This window comes from Gasterosteus aculeatus, chromosome 15 (genome assembly GCF_964276395.1).
Source record: "Gasterosteus aculeatus chromosome 15, fGasAcu3.hap1.1, whole genome shotgun sequence".
Taxonomy (NCBI): Eukaryota; Metazoa; Chordata; class Actinopteri; order Perciformes; family Gasterosteidae; genus Gasterosteus; species Gasterosteus aculeatus.
Genome location: NC_135703.1, coordinates 6822563 through 6840529, shown reverse-complemented (window position 1 = coordinate 6840529; position 17967 = coordinate 6822563). Strand labels below are relative to the sequence as shown.

Here is a 17967-nt window from a genome sequence, read left to right as displayed (position 1 = left end):
CAAACAAAAAAAGGAAAAAAAACATGTAATATGTCCAACAGTTCACCCAATAGAGAGCCACATTTGTACTGTTCTTCCGAAAGGTTTTTAGCCGGTATCAAGAACAGTCTCAGTGAGGGGGGGGAGAGAGCGCGCCGGGGAAGATCGGCCCATTAATTGGTCGCGGCACCAGGATAGCACCACAACAGCATGTCCAAGGCTGCAGCCGGGTCCAGCTATGCTGTGAAACACCGCATTAGAACAAGACCGTAATTAATGTACAGCAAACAGGCAGACACAGCGACTTACCAAATTACAGGTCAAGCTGCCCACAGACCCCGGCGGCAGCACCCACCTCGCGCACACTCACAGACAGCGGCCCACACTATAACAATTAAGACCATTTAGATTTTTATAATAACGCCCAAATGTGTTGAAAAAAAGGGAGGCGTGCATCGTACCGAGACACCGAACACCAGCAGTCCAGGCATTCATCCACCCACGTGGGGACATCCATGACCCAGACAGGGTCACTATATGGAAGGATGCACATTAGTGCCGCATACACGGCGACACAGGAGACTAAAAAGGCACAAAAGATGGAAAAATTTCCCTTACCACACCACAGCAGAATGTTGACCTAGGGCAGCGGCCAAAACATAAAGCGCGCCTCTCGGACCGTCTCCACAGACACCCAGCAGGAGAAGACCACAGGACGAGTCCACACACACCAGAGGCTTAAGTAATATCCCTGCCTCTCCCAATCAATCACAATTAGCCCCAGGTGTGCTGGTCCACACCCCTGTGTGCAGGAAAGAGGGAGGGGAAAACCCTCATCCGGTCACACCTGTTTGACAGGTATCACTGGGGAACTGTTTTTCATCACGTTAAAGACTAATTTATGTAGAAATAAATTGATGCCTCTAGGTATACCAACTCGATCATATTGGTATCCGATCAGCCTGAAATGCATCAGAGCACAGGAGACTGTCTGACAGAGCAATGATTGACAGTTTTTTTAGGAGAGGATTCAATTCTAACTGAAAAAATTACATTGAGAAAATTGTATTGTATGAAAAATTGACAAAACTACATAAATGAGTCAACAAAGAAAATTCAGATCTGGCTCTTCAATAAATAACAAACGATCAAAATCGCTTTTCGGCAAACGAGGAAAAGACCATCCCTCTTTGCAATGATTACATTAAATGACACGTTAAAGGTTTGTTCATCCTCCATCTCCTAAATATATTCTTGACCTCTCCCTTGTGTTTAAATCCTGATTCAAATGCGCTTAGTTGACCCCAAACTCTCACAATGGTTTAGAAATATTAATATTACATCCCAAATCGTTGTTATCATGTTCTTAATACAAAAAAAGTAAATCCTACAAGTATTATATTATTTCAATATAATGAAAGTGATTGTGGTCAAGCGCCTGCCTCTCCAAATGGATGATTTACTTGAGAGCGGGAGGGTAAAAAGGAGGATCATAAAAAGGACAACAAAAGGACAAAATATCAACACAAAGAAAGATAATAATCTGGAGCCAAGGAGATTAAATTGTTGTTGTTATTCTTCACTGGGGCTTTGGGGATAAGGGTGAGTAGGACGTTGTGTTTGCTTGTCATCTTGAAAAAGCAATTTCTCCTTTGTGTAGAACACAATAAACTACAACAATAGAAAAGCTTGTAAGTCACGACAACATGTATTATACTCTGTAATCCTCCTATTGCACCACTTATTCAAAATTGTTACTCCACTTTTGTTATAGACGACTGATGAAGAATATCAACTGATTGAGACTCAAGAATTATTTAAAAAATGCAAATGCAAATCTCATGAAATAAAAAGGCTGTCACCACATTAGCTGCAATCTGCAAGGAGCAGACCATGGTGGTCTGAAAATAGATTTGTGTCCAATTTCCAAGGAAATTGAACATTTGTGAGTTGTTTGGTTGACTTATTTGGGCCATTTTAGCAAAGCAACACGCTCCGTTTGATTTGAACAATGTTATGAATGATATGCAACTTCTATAATGTGATAAATTGCAGCATGTCTAGAAATGAAAACTAGTTAAGATTTAATGCTGCCATTGTAAATATCTGCACAAAATAAGAGCATTTTCCTTTTCATAATAATTGTCAATCTCACTGCATTCTCACTATTCACGCTTTATTCCAGGGAGCCTCACAGAAAATACATTACAGGAAAATGACAATTGACAACAATAACTCAATGAGAGATTTCAAGAGAAGCAATATGGCAAGATTGTTTTTGAATAGAGGATGTATTTGTGGTGATGGAAAATGAACTCTGCAACATAATGTGCCCCTTTTGAAAAGAAACTAATCTATATTTTCATTACGTGAATTTGTTTGCTATATATCCGCAGCCAGATGCAGAGAAAACATTTTATTTTTTGAACAGCAATTCCAAGTCAAGCGATGATGTTGATGTAATTGTAACCCCTGAAGTTAATACAAACTGATGAATGTGTAATGCACGTGGAGCTTTGGAGAGTTTCATCATCCATTGCATGTACGGTGCATAATGGTTTGATTAGCATTGCACGAGATGCGGCATCATCTCCAGCATCAAACATCAATCAAGGTCCTCATCCTTTTCACTTCACCCACAACATCAACCAACACTGCAACCTGAGTAGATAGCAGTGAAAACACGGTCCATTCAGCAATTATTCAGAGTCTTGGACTAATGGTGCTCTGGATGCACAGACACAGCAAATGTAGGGAGTTAGTGGACCAGAAGTAATGGCCCCATACCGAGCATGTGCTCTTTCTATGTGGACATGTGTGTGTGTGTGTGTGTGTGTGTGTGTGTGTGTGTGTGTGTGTGTGTGTGTGTGTGTGGAAGGGAGAGCATCATCTATAACTGATTCAAAACAAGCAAAATATGTCTAATTATAAATCCCCACCACAACTTTGGAGACCAACTCACTTTTCCCTCTCCACCCTCTCTTTCTCTTTCTCTCCCCCTCGTTCCCTCCCTCCCGAGCCGGGCTCCATATCAGGCAGATGAAAACATAACCTGTCACATTCCATCCCATTAAACCAGCTACAAACCATGTGGTCTACTCACATGGAGGAGCGAAGTGAGGGGGAGAGAGAGAGATAGAGAGAGCAGTGCATTTGAATTCACTCCGGACTAATGAATTATTCACAATCTTTATGCTAATGTTGTTTTAATGTTAAGAACGCTGACAGATATGCAAAGTGAAGCATACAGTATGAAGCGGTGTGCTCACTATAAACTTACACTAGACATACAACTGTATTAAAACCCTGATATTTCTTACTGCACATACTTTACATTTAAACTGTGTAATTATCCTTTGCAATACCTAATGCATTTGAGAGCTCTCCCAGAGCTCCCAAATCTGTGCATTAGAGGGTTTTTTTTTATATGTGCCTTTATCAGCTGCCATTTGATGTCAGGCAGAGCAAGGTAATGACAGTGCACTCACTTGCACAGTCATTACCCCCGCTTAATGCTGGGAATTAACACAAATTAAGTGAAGTTAAGTACATGCATTAGAGGAGCTGGTTCGGGGAGAGCTTTCACTGTTGTGGCCTCGCATGTTCAGCGGAGGCCACACAGGCAGGGAACACAAAACTAAAGTATACACACATACTGTAACCACACATAACCACACTCAACGGTGACGAATTACCATCTATGGGGAAGGTGGTAAATACATTGAGGACTGATTAGTGGCGCTGTGCAAGGAGAGGAAACGGAGCTCTAAGGACACCTAGTGGTCATATAAATATGACAGAAAGTGTTTTCTGCTCCTACTAAGGAGATGGGGGGGGGGGGGGTTCTCTCTGTATGTGCAAATTAATATGCATGGGATTGATCTTGTTTTTTTTCAGCATTTATTCCTTACTTTTTTGTCGTTCAAATTGTTAAATATCATTGTTCTATACAAACATTTCTCGCACAAATTTAGGTTTCTATACATCTAAATTAATGAGCAAAATAAATCTTCAAAACAAAGACATGTTAATTCTTCTGGGGTGTCCTTAACACAACTTAAAATAGTTGGCAAATATGTTGTGTATGCATTGTGATAAAATACAAACAATTGTTAAAATCTAAAAAGAAGATGGTGAGAAAGATGACAGTCTGCACAGCAGCTACTGTAGGTATTTTGGTGGAAACAGATCTAAATAATTTCACGTGGGGGTTTTCATCATGCAAAGATCAGTTAATAGGGCCCAGAATTCATGTTTTAGACACATCCTATGGCCTGTATCCTCATTTAAGGCTCAGACTGGTGTTTTTGTTAACTACAGGACTCTCGGCTAAACTGTCAAGAAGACGGGAAGGATTATACTCTCATGTTCATCAGAAATAACATCAATATCAAATAGAGTGGGTTCATTTCCAGTTACAACACACGAGATTTGCCTATTACTCAAAACGGCGGAGGGCTTTACGAAAAGAGGCTAACATGATGAAACTGACAAGCTCTCAAATCCATTTGGACCTCATTCAAAATTACAACTTTATCTGAGTGACTGCAGATTATTGTCCACAGAGAGGTGTGTTAAAGCTGGATTATCCACTTGCTGGGGGTCCTTCTGACCCCATGGAAGCAGCATGCCAGCGTCACACGCCCTTACATCTGTGGGTGTTTTTTCACTTGTTCGGGGCAGTAGAAATGAAACCAAAACCTCTCATCCTCAGATTACCATGGTTAGTGATCCACATATGTGGATAAAAAACAAGGTCACGGTCATTATGAATGCATGTGAGGGGGATGCACCACATGTAACCTAATATTTTAACCCCAAACATGTTTTACCTAAAAATTTAATTGCACTTGTGATGCTCACAAAAATGAAGGCAAACTAACAAAAACACCATTCTCAGAATACAATAAAATACAATCATGTTTCCAGGTATGAGCCACCTCTTCTAGCCACTACATAGTTGGAGGTTTACCACCATTCGGAAATCTGAAAAATAACAATACGAGGAAAACAAAATGATTAAACAGATCCCTTACATTTGATGTCTCTTGGATTGAAGTCTTTCCAACCTGCTGTCCTGCTCCTGGCTGGGATAGGTGATGACGCCTCTGCTCCCATCATAGAGGGAACCGGCGGTTGGCAGGTCGCTTCCTGTTCTGCGAATGTGTCTAAATGTAATATCAGCCTGGCCGCTCCGAACAGCATTACCGTGCTTATGCTTCTTCTCTGAATTGGAAATGAATAAAATGGTGTGAAATAAGGGGTGTCAAACCATTGGCAATACACAGTATAGTTTACTTTTATGTATAGTAGAAAAGGAATCATTTTAACTGTAACGAAAGTCATTATCCTGAAGAGACACACTCACGCTGGTATGTGTAATGAGATTGGGCTTCATCCACGTTACTCGGCATCAAGTTATAAAGAGACCCGCTTCTATTCATTCCTCCCAGAGGGGGGTTTCGGGGGATGATGGGTAGCCGCACAGGTAGACTTATTTCAGTGGTAGGAAGTGAAGATCCAGGGCTTTGGGAGAAGGCCTTTAGGAGAAATATTAAATCAGGACCACGAGGAAGAAGGAAGTAATAATCCAGGACATGATTACCTTTAAAAACCCAAGCAGTTATTCAGATAATCGGAGACTTCAGGGCCTACTGACATTTGCATCCTAGCTGGAACAACTTCTCTTTTCTATTTCTTCCTATTTCTATGAGCCCAATGTCACTTCTGTTGGGCCACTCCTCCTGCACACTTGGCGAGCGATTGGAGATTAGATTGCTTATTGTTCCACATATATAAGCATCTTATTGGAGGAGTATTAAAATATACTCATCAATAACAATAACAATTCAAACAAAAGAAGAGGAACAAGCGTAACTTGACGGTCAACCGAGATGACAGCTATGAGAAGTCGATAGGGGGAGTTTGTGTTTTTAATGAGAAAACGCAGGACTTCTGCTCGGTCATTTCCACGTCTACAATGCTAACAAGCAGAGGGGGTCGAGTTGACCTGGCTAATAGGGGGTAAATCCACTGGTGCATTATCGGCTGGGCACATTTCATCTAATCAGCAGGATGATGCCATCAGGCTTAGGCTGCTTTTAATTCAGAGCTGCAGGAGAATCACTGCCTTGGTTTCTCATTACATGAACAGTCAAACTGAAAGAGATTGATCCTAGCTTTTACCCTTTTTTGTTTTGGTGGTTGATATTTTGATTATTTTGTATTTGTATTATTTTATATTATTGGACTTCATCTTATCATGTATTGCAGTAAATACTTATGTTTTATTTCATTTTGTTGGCCTTAAACTAATCAAATTGCAACAAAAACAAACAAAAAATGTAGTACACTGCAACGCTACAAATAACTTTGTGTCCGAGATGGCAGCTACGCCCCATCCCATTTATTTACATCCATCCTGTGTGTTCCTGAGTGAACATGCGTGTTGTGTGCAGTTCTCACTGTTAGCTCGGCCCTGGTCGTCTCCTCCAGGGTGACCATCACTCCGTCCAGGACTTGCAACTGGGACAAGCGAAGTACCATCTCCGGTCTGTAGAGAGAGGTTTTGGTCACCTGGAAGAAATAAAAAAGACCTGTTTGATGAAAAAAATGCAGTGATAAATAATAGAGTTCGTCAATATTATTGTGGAACATTAGTGACGCTTGCCCTGAGGCGTCTGGCATAAACAGGATGCTATGTGGGTCCCAATTTAGTTATCATGTTTCCAACAGCTGTCGCAGTGACCCATCTGACAGCAGCAGATAGCTCCCATGTGAGGGCATCCTGTGGTACACATTCGTCCGGTCCAGTCACAGAACTTTGTGTTCCTATAGGACACCGCTTCTGTGATGTGAGTAAGTTGTGAGTGCGTGCCACTGGATGTCCAGTGGAGTGGAGAAGACAGACTTTGGCCGGGGAACATGGGTGAGGTAGCAATCTCATGCTGTCAGCAGCAGGAGGTATTGTCTCCGGGGTGGCTGTTGGCCTCTACCGCCTGGCAGGATTAACCCCCCCTGTGGGAAGAGAAGCGGGATGGGGTCCAGCAGAATAGAGGCGCCCGCAGCTGAGCATTGCCCAACGGACTATCGGAAGGCCCTGGGTTGCAGGCTCTGCTCATGCCTGCTCCATCAGCTCCAGATGGGTGATGTAACCGCACCAATAGTGCCGTGCCATTTGGTCAAGGGATTTGTCTCTGATGCCGGCCAGTTTGAGGCACAGCAGATGGCCCATCATGTAATCGCTTAATTTGGAAACATAGAGTTACACTGGGATAGTGTTTTGGATTGGAAATTGAGCCGGTTCGGGCATGCTTTTGATCATTTGCTGGTGAGTGGAAGAAAAACTGTCCTGTGACCGAAGGTAAGTGGATTCACATCACTTGGCGAAACTCACAATAGGGAAACAAACGTGGCAAATTTTTCTTCACTTTACCTAAACGTGTTTGATGCCAAAAACACTTACGGGGTTTCCAACAACAGAGAGCTCAGTCAGCGAAGGAAGAACTTCTAGTTTGTCAAGCTCTGTGATGTCCTACAAATGTAAAGAAACAAAGATTATTAAAGCATTTTACTTTCACTACCACCGCATTTGGAGCACCTTTCAAACTGGTTGTGGTCTACTGTGTGTTGAAAATGGAGAGATTTGTATTGGAGTAGAACCTTTCATAATTTGGGGTTATGGAGGCCAGAAGCAGCTGATGGGAGAGATTACATGTGTGAGCTCTCATTAATCTCATGAGAGTTTTGGCACGCAAAGGGGCACAGGGGTGTTTTCTCTCATTCCCAGGTTTATGGTTGCATTTGGCCGTAATTCAAAGACGCCCCCACTGTCCGCCCTGTAGTGCTGGGATGATTGCTGTATTTTATATCTTAATTGAATGCATAGAAACATTAAGGATGAGAAGGGAAGAAGGAACTAGCAACAAAAGTACAAATCACTCGCCCCGGGTGAGAAGCAGATGCAGACTGAGAAGCTGATTACACGTTGTCCTGATTGTTCCTCTCTCTCTTCATACAAGCGGCCCTGACCTTCAATCAAACTTGATTCTCCTTAATGCTACCCCTCGCACGCCACAGCGGGGTGGTAATGACTCATGATTACTATACTTCATGTCTTACTTTGCAAATGCAGGGAAAAGTAATACTGTTGCACGCCGCATAAAATACATTCTTAAACATTTTTTCATATGAGCCAATCAGTAAAATGTGGTGATAAATCAAAAGCTGCACCAAAGCTTACCGTGACCTTGGTGGTCACATCCGGAAATCCTTGTGGTGTGACTCATTAAGGTGGTTTCAAAGGAAATCGGAATATGCAATTTTATCAAAAAATAAAATATATACATTATAAATATCCATCCTATGAGGGGACCAGTGGTGCTGAAGGAAAATACCTGCAACTTGTTCATGCCAAGAAAGAGCTTGCGGAGCTCAGTCAAAGGATCAAGATGGTTGAGCTCCCGGATCCGGTTCTCTGCTAGGTGCAGTTCAAGCAGGACGTTCTGGGCTATGAAAGAGTTAGCAGCCAGAACTTTGACCCGATTCCTGTCTAACACAAGCTCTCTCAGCTGGTGAAGGCCCTCCAATCCTTCCACCTGGCTGATCTCGTTATCTATCGGGAGAGAAACCTCATCAAAACAATGGGATGGTATTTCAAGTAATAGTCTTATATTGTTATGTACAAAAAAGGAGTAAATTGAACAGCCTAAAGAACATAAAAAGCAGCATTTAAAAGGCAAAATTAACATTTGTTTGTCGGATGCCCAGGTGTAAAAGCAATGAAATTACAGAGATGCCTTTGAAAGGTTTCGAAGCAGAAAATGAAGAAAGGACAAGCATGGTCGGCTTTGTGGGACAAATTGCCCCTGACAAAGACAAACTCAATCAAAAGCCATCAAAAGCGATTGAAAGAAAGTCAGTCAGTCATTCTTTTCTTTGGTCTCATCTCCCGCCTGGCCTACAGTCTATGGGAGACTTTGCGCTCAGTGCTTGCCTTTTCACAGGCTCTATGCACTTTCAACAGGCTGCGTGGGAGAGGGCTGGTGCGCCAAGAAAACATACCTTGAAGGAAGAGCGCTTTGAGATTGGTGAGCCTGCTGAGCTGCAGATTGGCCATATTGGAGATGCCATTGTGACTCAAATGCAGCACCTCCAGGCTCTCCATCAGTGGCTCCAGACCGACAGTGGCCCCAGTTTCCCTTAAACAAAGTCACAGAATGACAGCTTGAAACCTCTGTGGTTAAATGAACATCTTTGTCGCCCTCCTGCTGTCTCATTTAACTGGTCGGACCTCACACAAATAGACCACCTCAAAGGCGATTACATCCAGTGCAAACAAAACCACAGCACTGCTTGTGTGCTGGTTTTTATGAAATAATGTTGTTAGAATTTCATATAATTTGAAATACACTTTTACGTTATTATTTATTTTATAAATAATATTTATTTTATAAATAAATAATAATATGGTCTTGAAACTGTTGTTTTTATGATGGTTTGTAAGTATCAACTGAGGCAAAAAAAGAGACATTGAATTCACTGCATGGTCAGTGCTGCCCCCTACTGGTTACAATTTACACATTCCTCACCCACGGCAACAATCAGACATGGTAAAATGTAAAAATACGCGTGAGTAAGAACCGTGTTACCCTTTGCCTTTCGATGGGCTGTGTTGGCCGTAACCACTGGAGTGAACTTTGCTGTACAGAATCTGTCTGTTTGTGAGCGAAGCCTGAGTCTTCTGTCTGGGCAGGATGGACTCAACGTGGTTGTAGTTCAGACAAAGAGCCTAAAATAAAACAATGGAAAATAATTTGTCTACGGCTCGGGTGATTTTCAAGCCAGCTGTTTTTTTTGACATTGCAGTGCAATTTGTACTTTGATGTTGGGCAGGAAAATGAGGCCAGAAAAAGAGGTGAGGTTGTTGTGGTCTAAGTTGACACTGCGCAGGCCACAGAACAGGTCGACTGGAGACAGATCAACTATCCTGTGGAGGAACAAACACATTTAATTATTCCTGCCTTTCAAACGATGTAAATCACTATAGACATGCTCATTTATGGGCGTCTTTATGTCTGTTTAGCCAGACTCGTACCTAATGGAGCAGGACTGCAGGGTAAGGTAGGTGATGTCTGTGCAGTTTGAGTGGCCCAGCTTCTCTGCTATCATGTCAGGGGTTAGTCTTCCTCCAAACATGTCCTTTGCACTTTCACACTCAGTCACCTCCTGCAAAAAACAACAGATACATAACAATATCTGATAGGACTGCTTGTGTTTTTCTTTTTATAATACTGCTGCAATGTCCGTAAATACCACTGCTATGCCATCCAGAGCTTTTAGGGAGGGTAGATGGAAGACTACATAAATCCGATAGTTTTCCAGTTTCTCTGCTAAAGGATTCCCATAAAGATCCAGAATGATGAGGTTTGTCAATCCCTGAAAAGAAAGAGGAGCATATGAGCTTTGACTGCATGCATGAAAAACCGTGTGATGATCCGAAACCTACAGTCCTCTTTTCTCTCCCACTTGCCTTCAGATAGTAGATGTCCCGGGACGTAGAGATTCGGTTGTTGCCAATGTAGAGCTCAAGAAGGGAGCGGACTCTGTGGATGCCACGCAGGCTGCTGATCCAGTTGTTCTCCACGGAAACAAAGGACAGGTTTGGCAGCCGGTCTAAGCCTGTCTCCAGACTAGACAGCTGATTTCCATCTACACTCAGTTTACTGAGACAATGTAGGTTTGATAGTCCTGAAGAAACAGAAGGCAAAGACAACACAGAGAAATAATGACTAAGGTTTGGTGTGAAAGACTAAATAAGATGCAACTCCTTTTTTCTGTAATTCCAACTTCATTGTCAAAGTGAGTGTGTGACTAACCATTGAGTGTGCTAATGCTGTTGTTGTTGAGGGAAAGCTCCTCCAGCTTCAAACAGCTGTCAAGACCCTCAACTTTGGTGATGTCATTATCATTGAAGGAAGCCCAGCGAAGGTTGACCAGCTTATTCAGATTGATCAGTTTGGAAATCCTCTGGCTGTCAAGGTTCAGCACAGTGATCTAGTCAACATTTAGGGCCACAAACACACAGAGACATTTATTAATTATTTCTTAAACGTGTATTACAGTATACAAATGTCATGGCACATAATTAACATCATCCATCCTTGAGGAGACATTTTGATAAAGTTTGCACTGCACTTTTTGAAATCTTACCTTTTGGGAGAAACCCACAAGTCTGTAGCTCACCTTTGCGGTCCAGTCAAGCTCCAGCTCTCGGCTGAGGCTCAAGGGGGGAGGACTGAGAGGACACAAGAGCTGGGCTGTTGACAGCAGGCTGAGACTGCGAGGTCGACCACTGTTGGTACTTGAGTGAGCCAGAAGAGATGCCTGCGAGCAGCAAGTCAAGAGCTCTAATTTAATTACCGTGCGTCCTGAACTATACAGGTAGATGTTCAGACTGTGTGCGTTCCTTATTGTAATCTGTAAGATCTTAACCTGGTTAATTTTGGATCCAGCTGCCATCAGAACAGCATAGGAAGCCTCCTCCTCTGCTACCATCGCACCGTCCAGGTGTGTGAGGGATGTTAGACGGCCGAGTATGGTCATTCGGACTGTTTTAGACTAAAAAAAAGTAGAAGCACCTCAAGCTCCTTGTTCCTTACATTTTTGATTTTATTTTTGGGATGAAAGCACGCACCCTGATCCAAGGGTTATGTCGGGTATCGAGCTTCAGCAGAGCAGGGGTGTGTTTTCTCAGCACAGCTGTATCCTCTCTGGCCTTGGTCAGCTTGTTCCAGCGCAGGTCGAGCAGTTTGAGCTGTCCCAACTTCTTAAGCCCTTCCAGGGTCACTAGGCGATTGTAGCTTGCGTCCAAAAACTCAAGGTTGGGCTGCGTTTTACGTAATAGAGACAATAGACGTTAGAAGATTCCACTTTATGCTACGGTGCAAAAATACAGTGTTCATAACAGTGGTTACTATGATAACGCTAATCTCTTATGACTCTCATGACTTAATCTCAGTTTAACCTTAATAAAAACAATTCCTATTGTCATCTCCCTACCATGTGAGAAATGTCATCCAAGTGTGTGAACTCATTGAAGCTGATGGTAAGGCGCCGCAGAGCTGTGAGGCGGGAAATCTCCTTTATTTTACTCAGACCGTTGCCATGAAGGTTCAGCACCTGGACGATCAACGCAAGGAAGATTATCATGGGAATGCAACGTGAAACGGCTTCAAAACTCAAGCCGCCCTTCGAACCGCCAACCGGACTTACAGTGATTTGACTGAGGACATTCGCTCGGGTGACATTAAGCAGAATTTTGTCATCCAAGCTCAACAACCTGGGCTGCGGTTTCAGCAAAGGTTCCATGTTAAGGACTTCCCGGTCTAAGATGACATCGTTGGATGTATCGCCAATGCCCCCGTTGTGTTTTTGTTTTTCCTGATCCTATGACAACATAACACAAACCATATGAACTGCGTGGTAGGTAAACAATGAGTGATTTGTAACGGATTATTGAAATAGAATTACAATTTTTAAAACAACTATGCAACTAGAAAACTGACAAAAAAATAGGAATTATATTTTAATATATGTAAAATCCATGATAACACAAATTTTGATCACGAGACTGCCCTGCAGAGGTACGCAGGAAAAGGGATTTATCTTTATATATTTGTCATAATAATAACAATAGGATGATATTCCCTTTGGTGTAACAAAAAGAAAGAACAGAAGAAGATATGACAGACCTATCATATCAAACACTAACAAAACCCAGGAATGAATTACCTTGGTGGTGATGTATTCAAAATATATGATGTACTCAGGCAGGACAAGCTCACGGTCGAACACAAACCACTGTCTTCGTCTGGGACTGCACTCAGGACCCGTCTGTGTTTTTGTTGAGTTTTGTCCCTCTAAATGAAAAGCACACTCAGATGTAAACACACCTCATGAATATGGACATAAAGGATGTTTTGTTGCATTTTTAATGCAGTATACCTTCACTTATCGCAGGTCCGTGCTTAGCCTCCACATTGTGATAAACAGAGTAGGCTCTGGGATACAGGCTTCTGTCCAGCGGGTCGCCCTCTCGGAGAGGCATGCTGTGGCCCACAAAAACTTTTGAAACAATAATCTGACCTACCGGTAGAAAACAGTATCGTTTTAGAAAAAGAAAAAACTACAGTCACAGCTGAGGGGAGTATATAGAATTCTATCTATGAGCAAGACCTGAACGTAACTCACCGTGCCTGAAGCGTATTGTGTCCGTACAGTGGTTGAAACCATCTTGGCTGGCACAGCGCAGTGCGTGTTCAATTCTGGGCTCTTCAGCCAAACTCAGGCTGTTGGATAAAGGTATTGCACCCTCTCTTTCCGATGCCTAGTAAACATGTTAAGACTGTGTGAAAACATGAAAATGACAGATTCTGTTCTATTTCACAGCACTTCTGTGTAGTTATTCCTGTTCTCAAACGTGGGACTTTCAATATAAAAATGATCTATAAAAACATTTTTGAAACTGTTGTAGATTTTGGAGAAGTTACTAATCCGTGAATTGCATGTTTAAAGTAGTTTTTCTCAGAGGAATATATTCAAGGCGATGCAGTGTTGTTGGACAGAAGTAAACACACCTCATTTTGCTCGGTTGTTTTGAAGCCTTCAGCTAGAATGCTCAAAATGTCTTCCCTCTCGTTCCCTTTTTCAGGGTCAGCTACGTAGAACAAGTGCTCCAGCCGACGTCTGTAATTCCTACTTGAAAAGTGTAAATTAAAGAATAATGTTACTTATGATAAAAATAGTAAGGTTTAAAGAATTGTATAATTGGTTTTTAAAACATTTTATTATCAGCACTTTTCACTACAATTTTCAATCAACTTACTGCGAAGAAGTATCAGACTCTTCGTTTTCAAGAAGGGTGTGAAATTTGTCCCCAAAGCGCAGCCTTAAAGCACGGTTGTGTATGCGCATTACTCTAGTGATCGTAATGCCAGCAATGTTGTAAACCTTAAAGTCTGAATGAGAGAAGCGGGAATGCAGGAGGTTGCAACAGGAAGTAAACCTGTCGAGTACATTTTGTAGAAAATAAGTTAAGGTCTGCTTTTTATTTGTCCTTTGTGAACTGCGACTATTTGTAATTGTATTTAATCATATTGTGGCTTGTGTGTACCATGGGTCTGTGGAGCAGCCCTCCTCCAAACAGATATTTCCAACACTTTCCAGCTCCATCAATAGAAACTGGACAGTGTATTCCATCATGCGTGTAGCTTGCGTCAAACTCCGCTCATACCAGGCTTCGACCCTGAATACAGAAGAGGGACCATTGTTTTTTTTCACATTAGCACAGTTTCATTCACACCATGATGATATATTCTCTGAAAAACCATTAAAATTATCTTTGTATGTTATTCAATTATACAGACTCATCCAGCCTCCTCGTCCAAAGCACCAGTCTCTCCCTCAGTGCGTCAATCTTGTTGAGTATTTTGTGCTCCAGGGCTGGATCGCAACCGGTGTCATTGGTTGGGTCACTTCTGTCGATTGAACCTTCAACCAGGTGCATTGAACCGTCCCCCAACGTGCAGGCAGACTCACAACTAGCTTGCCCTTTGGAGAGCTCACCTTCAAGCTAAGTATACAACCAGATGAAAGCAGATTTCTTAACTTTGTAAAACAACAAACAATCTTTTTATAGCTGTTAAAATCATTTAAAAAAGTATACATACACTCTTGAGGGCGTGATTGAGTGTCCTGATGCATTCTTCTGGTAACTGTAACATAGTTTTCTTCCTCTCCTTCAGAGTGAGCTGCATCTCTGCCAGGTTCCTCTGAGCAGTACGTATACGCATGTTGTAGTACATCATTTTCTTCATTACTGTGGACTATGGAGTATAACAAAACCAACAGATCACAAAAGCATAGCATAATTTTTTTCAAAGCAGATTTTGTGTACCGCAATAATTTAATATATTACATTGTTTATGCTAAATTAAAAGGAAATGCCCACATGTAATACAAAACAGCGTGATAATTAGGGAATTAAGAAATGTGTCATGGATTTAATTATTTAACCCAATTTACAACCAAATAGAGAACAATGTGTATGATGTTGTAATTTTTCCTAATATCTCTCAAGCTAGCTATGCAAAACGTAACGTTTTTATCATCACCTAAAGTAACTCGACCCCTTTCAAAGACCCGGAAAAGAACCATAAAAAGTGACCCGGATGAGCTCAGTTGGTGTGACAAAGAAACGCTGCATTTCTTCTTAATACCTCAGCCGCCTCCTTGACTTGCTTTCTCAACACATCATAGGTGTCAAGTCGCTGGAGGCCCGGGATGTGGTAAAGAACGTGTGTGGCGTAGTTACACAGAAGACACACTGGGTTTGAGGTTGACGTAGAGTCCTTCAGCGCTAGTTCTCTCAGATTGGTTAAAGGGGCAAGCAGGGTCAGGTCCTGTTACACCAACATATGACAGAACAATACACAGGCTGGGTCATTAATGAGGTTTTTGCGTCCAACCCCCCCATTATATATGCATATATGTGTTTTGGCATTTGATTTGTATATACTGTATACTGCCTCACATCAGCTAAAAATATATATATTTTAATGATAAAGGAGCAGAATGACGAGCTGTTTTGAATATGTGAATGACTATAGTTCATTCCTCAAAGCCAAGCTGGGTTGTGCCAAAAGGTAGATGTCAGGAATATGATCACGGTGTTAATCATCAGAGCAAGGCCTGAGCCAAAATACTGTCACGTCAAAATGCCCTTGAACAAAACGAAGAGGAAAGAACAAATGTTCTAAATTAGTCTGTCAGCCACAGTATGCGCCTAAAGTGTATTACTGACTATCATAAGAAAACGACATCGCATAGAAATGTAGTCATAGATATATTGATGTAGTCATGAATGTTTACCGTTGAATCCTGAGTGTTATAAATGGAAATGTTGCTACTCAATACCTTACTGAAGGCCTGTGCAGCCCATTGAAGAAAAAAGTGAAAATGTGACTTGACCCCGACATTTCACAAGAATTTTAAATAGCTCTTATAAGACCAACAATTTTAATAGGATATTACAAATAAGTAGGAACAACTTTTCACAGAAGAAATGTCAATAGCATATTTCTTTTCTCACCTTAAATGAGCTGATCTGGTTCCCGGCCAGATTAAGAATCTGAAGGCTGATATTAGGATCAAGGCCATGCCCTTAAAAGAATTTTAAAGTATTACATTTTTTTTGAACAGCTCACTGAATTGCAATTAAACTTGACACATATACAGAGGTATCAAAAAACTTACCAATCTTTTCAATATTGTTGTCAGCAAGGTTTAGTTCTTTGAGGTTTTGAAGCATGTTCAAGCCCTTGAGAAAAATGAAAAACACACACATAACTGTTTAAAAAAACCAAGCAGCTGTGATATTTACTGATTTTTTAGAACCTGTAAATAGTTGTTTTTGGTAGTCAATTCAACAGAAATTCAGAAAAAAACAATCAGAGGTCAACACTTAATGAAGAATAGTGTATGATAAACATGCAAACATACTGACAGACAGGAAGACGGGAGTTCAAACCTTTATCTGAGTAATGCAGTTGTTGTTGAGCCACAAGACTTCTAGGTTGATCTGCAATTCTAAATTCTTTATTTCACAGATTTGATTATCATACAGGTAAAGTTTCTCTAGTAGAAGACAATTATGTAGCCCAGATATCCCCTGAAAAATAAGAAGAAGTTGCACATTATTTCTTTTATAAACCATGGGTTGCATAAATGTCAATGCATTCAAGATTTGTTGTCTTTAAATGCCACAAAGGGGAGAAATGTGGTGACATTGTACAAGGTTTAAGAAAATAAAACAAAACGTCAGAATCCCTCACAATAACAACACAAAAAGAACTAATGATTCAAGGCATTACATACTGCATTATTGTTTTCACCGGAGCCAGAATGATTATAAAACATGACCACCATAACAAACTTACAGTCAGATGGCACTGGACTACCCAGAGCTCCCGAAGCAGAGGACAGCACTCAAGTCCTTCCATGTGTTTTATGTTTTGGCCCAGTACGATAAACTGGCAGAGCCTTGGGAAGAACGAAAGCCCAACCATGCGGGGGAAACCAGAGAAGAAGATCTCCAGGGAGCTGACGCTGCTCCCTTCTTCAGCAACTCTTTCATAGGACACTCCATTGGCCAAGCACTGTTGATAAAAAAAATATAATATTCAAGAGAACCATAACTTGTATAGGAAAATGATGTGGCAGTGAAAATCATGCAAGCAAAAATATATAGATGCATAGATAGTTTTGCAAATAGTAAAACTGGATATAAACCATTTGTCATTTTAGCAAAATGAATGTGAATTTCATACTCACCAGTTCTTTTACCACCTCTTCGTCACTGCGGTTCATTTGTTTCTCGCTCTGTATTATAACTTTACTACATCAGGATAACGTTTAGAAGAATATTACATTTTCCCTTCTATTGCATAACTATATCCTTCTCTATTTTAACTAAAGAAGGTCCATGTCGATTAGGCTGCCAGCTGGGATGTAATGTTATGGTAACAAATTAAGCATGTAAATAAACAAACATACGAAATGTTGTCTCACATTGATGCTAACTTACCAGCTAGGTAGCAATAGCCGTGCCGTTAGATAGTGTACGTGTTAACGTTAGCTAACGTTACATTCATGTTTTCAATTCACCCTTGCATTAAAAAAAAACACTATTTTCCAGAACAAAGGATTATTACCGGCAAACTTCCGAGCTGAAAACTCTGTGGCCCAAGAGACATCAGCCTAATGTTTGTTAATGGCATAAGTCCGTTTCCATGCAGGCCGCGTCTGGTTGCTAAGGAGCCATGTTGAGACGTTGGCGGTTCGGGTAATATTTAAAGCTACCACATGAGGGAGCTACACTGCAACATACATCTTTAAAAAAAATTATATATATAACTACTTGATTTGTTT

The 17967-nt window shown here is 41.3% G+C and overlaps 1 protein-coding gene across 2 annotated transcripts; it reads right to left on the bottom strand.

Annotated features, from left to right (window-relative positions):
* Window positions 1–2138: 2138 nt before the first annotated feature.
* lrrc9 (leucine rich repeat containing 9) lies at window positions 2139–17839 on the bottom strand. Of its 2 annotated transcripts, none has more exons than XM_078089926.1 (32): window positions 17371–17839; window positions 16977–17195; window positions 16568–16708; window positions 16294–16357; window positions 16130–16200; window positions 15258–15440; window positions 14709–14864; window positions 14406–14611; window positions 14153–14284; window positions 13865–14044; window positions 13617–13737; window positions 13231–13366; window positions 12985–13125; window positions 12772–12899; window positions 12253–12426; window positions 12040–12159; window positions 11675–11866; window positions 11473–11598; window positions 11224–11364; window positions 10857–11034; window positions 10511–10728; window positions 10294–10416; window positions 10076–10206; window positions 9859–9967; window positions 9630–9769; window positions 9043–9179; window positions 8376–8593; window positions 7445–7513; window positions 6445–6555; window positions 5348–5519; window positions 5049–5205; window positions 2139–4965 (listed from the first exon to the last, which is right to left on the bottom strand). In XM_078089926.1, exons 1-32 carry the CDS (start codon window positions 17404–17406, stop codon window positions 4932–4934), a joined length of 4464 nt encoding a protein of 1487 aa, XP_077946052.1. In that variant the 5' UTR covers window positions 17407–17839; the 3' UTR covers window positions 2139–4931. The 2 variants fall into 2 exon arrangements, with proteins under 2 accessions (XP_077946052.1, XP_040055962.2); XM_040200028.2 differs by having other exon boundaries at window positions 8376–8488.
* Window positions 17840–17967: the final 128 nt, after the last annotated feature.

Coding starts and splice junctions, on each gene's coding strand:
- lrrc9 (XM_078089926.1), bottom strand. CDS start 17,406: ATGAACCGCAGTGACGAAGAGGTGGTAAAAGAACTG. Junction 11,867..12,039: donor TGGATGACATTTCTCACATG/GTAGGGAGATGA, acceptor CGTAAAACGCAG/CCCAACCTTGAGTTTTTGGA. Junction 10,729..10,856: donor CAGCATTAGCACACTCAATG/GTTAGTCACACA, acceptor CTGTTTCTTCAG/GACTATCAAACCTACATTGT.